Source organism: Orycteropus afer, unplaced genomic scaffold (genome assembly GCF_000298275.1).
Source record: "Orycteropus afer afer isolate SDZICR_OR568_19922 unplaced genomic scaffold, OryAfe1.0 scaffold00371, whole genome shotgun sequence".
In the NCBI taxonomy this organism is placed as follows: domain Eukaryota; kingdom Metazoa; phylum Chordata; class Mammalia; order Tubulidentata; family Orycteropodidae; genus Orycteropus; species Orycteropus afer.
In genome coordinates, this window is record NW_006921958.1 from 2,198,492 (window position 1) to 2,203,485 (window position 4,994).

At 61.8% G+C, this 4,994-nt stretch overlaps 1 protein-coding gene across 1 annotated transcript; it reads right to left on the bottom strand.

Moving 5' to 3' along the window:
- Nucleotides 1-3,933: 3,933 nt before the first annotated feature.
- DIO3 (iodothyronine deiodinase 3) lies at nt 3,934-4,848 on the bottom strand. The gene has a single exon (XM_007953120.1). It carries the CDS (start codon nt 4,846-4,848, stop codon nt 3,934-3,936), a length of 915 nt encoding a protein of 304 aa, XP_007951311.2.
- Between the last annotated feature and the right edge of the window lie 146 nt (nt 4,849-4,994).

Here is a 4,994-nt window from a genome sequence, read left to right on the forward strand (position 1 = left end):
AGGTGACACTCTGGTGGCAACTCTCAATGCCCGGATGGTTTTTGATCTCTCAGGAGGTCCACATCTCCCAACAGGCAGCTGATCCACATGATACACACCTGACGGGCCCTGGGTAGTGCCCCCTCCCCACGGAAAAGGTGGCTGTTGGAACTCACCCAGAGACACCAGGAAAAAAAGACCTGGTGATCTGCTTAGTAAATGTTACAACCAAGAAAGCCCTATGGAAATGTCTGCTCTGAAACACAGGGGTCTCCACCAGTCAGAATCAACCCAGCGGCAGAGGTAGTCTCTTCCTTCTTCCTGTTTGGTTTATGGTTACCCTAGGTGAAATGTGGGAGCTCTGGTGCCTTAGTGCCTAAGGCATTTGACTGCTAACCAGCCACTCCAGGAAGGACGGTTGCACAATCTACTTCCATAGAGATACCTCCTTGGAAACCCAACAGGGGTCACTATGACTTGGGATGGAAAATCGACTCGAAATGTATGCTGATACTTTAAATTTTATCCCATTCTATTTCAGAACTTCAACAACGCTCCCCTGGGCCTGGCCCATTGGTTTCCTGACTCACCGCTGCTGCCGGGTGGGCAGCTGGGAGTCTCCTGTTCAGGCCAAGCGGGGCTTCTGGCTCTGCTCCTCTGCATTGAACTCTTAACTCTGGGAATGGAACCGTTCACATTGTTGTATTTTTCTCTTGGAAACACTCGGGGGAGAGAGAGCGCTGGAAAAACAGAAAACAATGAGAACCAAACGGTCTTTCTGGAAGGCAATTCAGCAAAACAGACCCCTGAACAGCCTCGCATGGGTTGTGGCCTAGCACCTCCACCTAAGGAAGCGTATTCGCGGAGGTCGAAGGGGCTCAGCGCCGCGCGCCCAAACGTCCCGACAGGTGTAGTCAGAGCAGCTCGGTGAACTGAATCATCGCCGTCCTTACCACGATTCGGGACTGGACCATTTAAATCTTATTTATTGACACGGAAAGAAGGGCAAGTGGAAAGGGGGTGCATGAAAAGAGGGGTGCACAGGGGGGTGCTGGCAGAATCAAAGTGGACGGCAGGATACCAAGCAGATGGGTGAGCCGCTCTCCTCTGTAAACTACGCATCAAAAGCAAGTATGGGGCACGGCTGAAAGTGACGTCCGAGGCCTTGGTTTGACCTTCCTCGCCTGGCTTTCGCGTGGTTTCCGCAACGAGCGCGCATTACTTTTTTGAGAGATTAACGGAAAGGAGAGAAAGAGGAAAAGAGAAGAAGAAATGGGGCAAAGGAGGCACAAAAGGGAAAGGTGGAGGGAAGAAAGGGGGGAAGGGAGAAGATAAAAGGCAGCTGGGCCGCGGGTAGGGGGTGGGGATGGCGGACTCCCCAGGGAGCACTGGCTGGAGCCTGGAGCACAGGAGCCCAGCCCAGTCGCTGCAGCTTTGGGCGCCGCGGCGCGCGCTCCAAGCGTCGGACGGGGGAGCCCGAGGGGCCTGGGACGCCGGCTCTGCAGCCGGAGGCCGCTGGGGTCCAGCCGTCGCGCGCTCCGCCCCACGAGCCCCCGCCGGGCCAGCTCGGGAGCTCGGGTCAGCCGCCTCCGGAGGGGGTTTTCAGGCAAAAAGGAAGCGATGGGGTGGGGAAGCTGCCGAAAGATTATCCGCTCTCCCTTAAAAGTTATTTTCAGTTTACTTTGAAAGCAAAATAAATAAATAAATAAAATAATAAAACAAGACAAGTCAACAATAAAAAATCCGAAACCCAACCTCGGGGTGTCAGTTCCAAAAGTTTCTGGAGCAGCAGAGCGGGGGCTGGCGCGGAGCTGGGGGCGCTGGCGGAGCACGGCCTCCGCTGCCCCCGGGCCGCGCCTCTCGCCCACGCAGAACCCCCACGGCCTCGCGTCGGCACCAGGCGCACTGACACCCGCCCCGGGACAACCCGGGGCTCCTGAAGCTGACCGGGGACATGCTCCAGGATGCTCGGCATCCCTGCCCCCCTTCTGAGACGCGCGGACTCGGCCCTCCGCGCCCCTGCTCTAGCTCCCCGCGCTTTTCCGCTCCAGGTATCACTAGCAGAGTGATAACGAGGCCGGGAGACGCCGGTGCTCCCGGAGTGGCCCACACCCTGGGGGCGGGGCGGGGGTGGGGTGAGGACCAGGATTACGCGGGGGCTCCTGGACGCGAATGCAGGGCGGGAGGCGGTGCCCAAAACCCACCCACCCCACCCCCGCGCCAGAGATCGCCCCCCGGCCCCGCCTCTCAGCCTGGAGCTTCTGGGGGCGGTGGGGAGGCGGGGCTCGAGCCCGGGAACCCGCAGGAGGGGCGGGGGCGGGGGCGGGGCGCCCTGGGCGGCGGTTGTCATCCTTGGCTCCGCAGCCTGAGTTCCCAGGTCCTCCTGCGTTCCCTTCCTGGCCCCTCCCTCTAGCAGCCGCGCGCGTCTCACGCGGACTCTGGTGAGGCTAGGGATCGAGACGGCTTCGCAGGTGCGCGCCGAGGGTAGGGGGCAGCTAGGTGCGCCGAGACTGTGGCGGCAGAAGAGCCCAACCAGGCCTGGCGTGCCCCGCCCGCCTCGCCCAGGTCGCTGGAAGTTAGACGGGCGGCGCCGGACAGCTACCGCTGTGGGCGCGCGGGTGCGCGCGCGCGCGGTGCACGGGAGAACCCTCTCCGGCGGCTCCCCCCACCCCTTCCGCCTTCCTCCCCAGGGCCCCGATGTCCCACCACCTCGCTCTCCCCGCCCCCGCCCGGTGTGCGTGGTTGTTCACTAGCGCGGGGGCAACGGAGACCTCTCCCTCTACTACACCCTGACAGCCAAGCTCCTTCCCTCCCGTCAGGGTCACTATGGGGACTCAAGGCAGAAATCTGTGCTTAATTCTTGCTGCTATTCGGAGGGAAGAGAAAATCAGGGGACCAAAGGCAACCAGAAAGAGGTTTACTTAAAGCCTTTATTGTGGTAACGTAAAAGAAGTTTATATTCAGAGAATATGTCCATCCGAACACTTATGGAAGAGCCTTCGAACCAGGAGATCCCCTTCCCCCTCCGCAATCGGCAGCTCTGCTCAGGAGCCCCCTCACTGGGGGTCCCCAGGTTCTCCCTCTATCTCCCTTCCCCCAGACTCCACCACCCAAACCCCGTCCCCTGGAATCTCAACCTCTTCTCTCGCCCTGGGGCGCTGTGAACGTCGCCAACGCCCCTCAAGGTGGACTGAAACAGCCCCCCACCTCCCTCTCCCACCCTCTTTAAGGTGGTTTCCTCTGGGAAACTCAGAGCACTTCCCCTCTGGCGCTTTAGGCGCTGCTGTGAGTCCCCAGCAATTCGGAATCAGCTCGTGGTGAAGACCAGTTAGAGACAGTTCGTCATCAGCAGTGGGGCTCCAGGGCACCAAAAACGAGAGGGGAAAACTACCCTGCCCACCCACCCACCCACCCCTTCCCTTTCCCTCCCCCAACTCGGAGGCATAAAATAGACACAGAAGCCACAGGGCACCCCTCTCCTTGCGTGCTACAGGTGTGGGTGCCCGGCTAGGAGCGCGCGCCCAGCGCGTCACTGCAGCCTCGCTGCGCTCAGGGCGCATGGCGCCAAATTCTTTGCGCTGAGAGGCGCTGGCCACCGCTTCTGCAGGAAGGCGCTTTGACTCTTCTCCCTGGGGAGGGGGTGCGAGAGAGCGCGCAGAGGCCTCTGTGGGGACAAGTCCTGATGCACTTAGGCTAGGGGGAGCGCCGAATCACGTTCTGAGGTGGATTTAGAGCGAGCCAGGCAGGTAAAAGCTAGAGACAGTTCCAGAAGCTGAGTGCCGGGAGAGTCTCCGGAGCTTGGCTGAGGGCATAGACTCAGCTGGTGATGCTTGGCTCACTGCTGACGAGCCACTGGGGCCTCGCCGAGCTCGGCGTCGTTTGGGGAGCTTTGCACGTGGGCTCTGCAGACACAAAGGCGCAGCCCGCCAAGTCCAGTCCATTGTCCTTAGCTGCTTACACGCGACGGGGCTGAGCACTGTGCAGCTGTTCATCATAGCGCTCCAGCCAGGTGCGCAACTCTGCCACTTGGTAGCCGTCGGGCCCACGGCCGCCCTGGAACATGACTGTGCCATTCTGTATGACATAGAGGCGCTCGAAGTAGGCGCCATAGGCCGAGCTGCTGGAGTTGGCCATGGTGTCGAGGACCAGCGCGCAGCTGGGCGCACCTTGCTGCAGGACCCGTGCCGCGCTGACGCGGTCCTCCAGGCTTCGGTGCTGTGGAATGCTGTAGGGGGAGTCTGTGGTGACCCAGCCGTCGGAGGGGTGCGCTTCCTCGATGTAGATGATGAGGAAGTCCACGTCGCGCCCGTACTTGGTGACTAGGCGCTGAAAGGCGCTCATTCGCGCCATAAACGGGGGTCAGGTGCAGCTGCCGAAATTGAGCACCAGAGGGCGGTTCCCTCGCGCATAGTCGAGGATGCGCTGGCTCTGGAAGCCATCGGGCAGGACCACCTCGGAGTTGGGTGCCGGGCCGCCCTCGTGGGCCTGCTTGAAGAAATCTAATTTCTGGCCATGCCATACAGCCTTGAGCGACGCCAGGGTGCAAAGGCGGTTGTCGTCGGACACGCAGATGGGCGGGTCGTCGGGGGGCACCTCCTCGCCGTCGCTGTTGAGCTCCACCTGGGGCTCGTGCTGGCCCCGACGGCGACGGCCCAGGAAGTGCTTGCGGATGCACAGGAAGTCCAGGAGCCACAGCACGAAGGCGGTGCCGAGGAAGCGCGGGAAGAGCACGAGGCACGAGGCCGTCTGGGCGCAGAGCCGCAGTGAGTGAAGCAGCAGGGAGCGGAGCATGGTGGCCGCCGCCCCCCGGGCCCCTTGCGCCCCGCCACCGGCTCCAGCCAACGTTGGCGGGGTGGCCTGGCGCGGCATCTGAGTTTCGGCCGTGCGGGAGCTCAATTTATAGCGGACGCGTCAATTGGCGGGAGACTCCACCTCCGGCCGGGCCCGCCCCTGCAACTTGAGCCGGGAGGGAGCACCAGGCGGCGTGGCCAATGCTCTGGGCTCAGGGGCCGAGG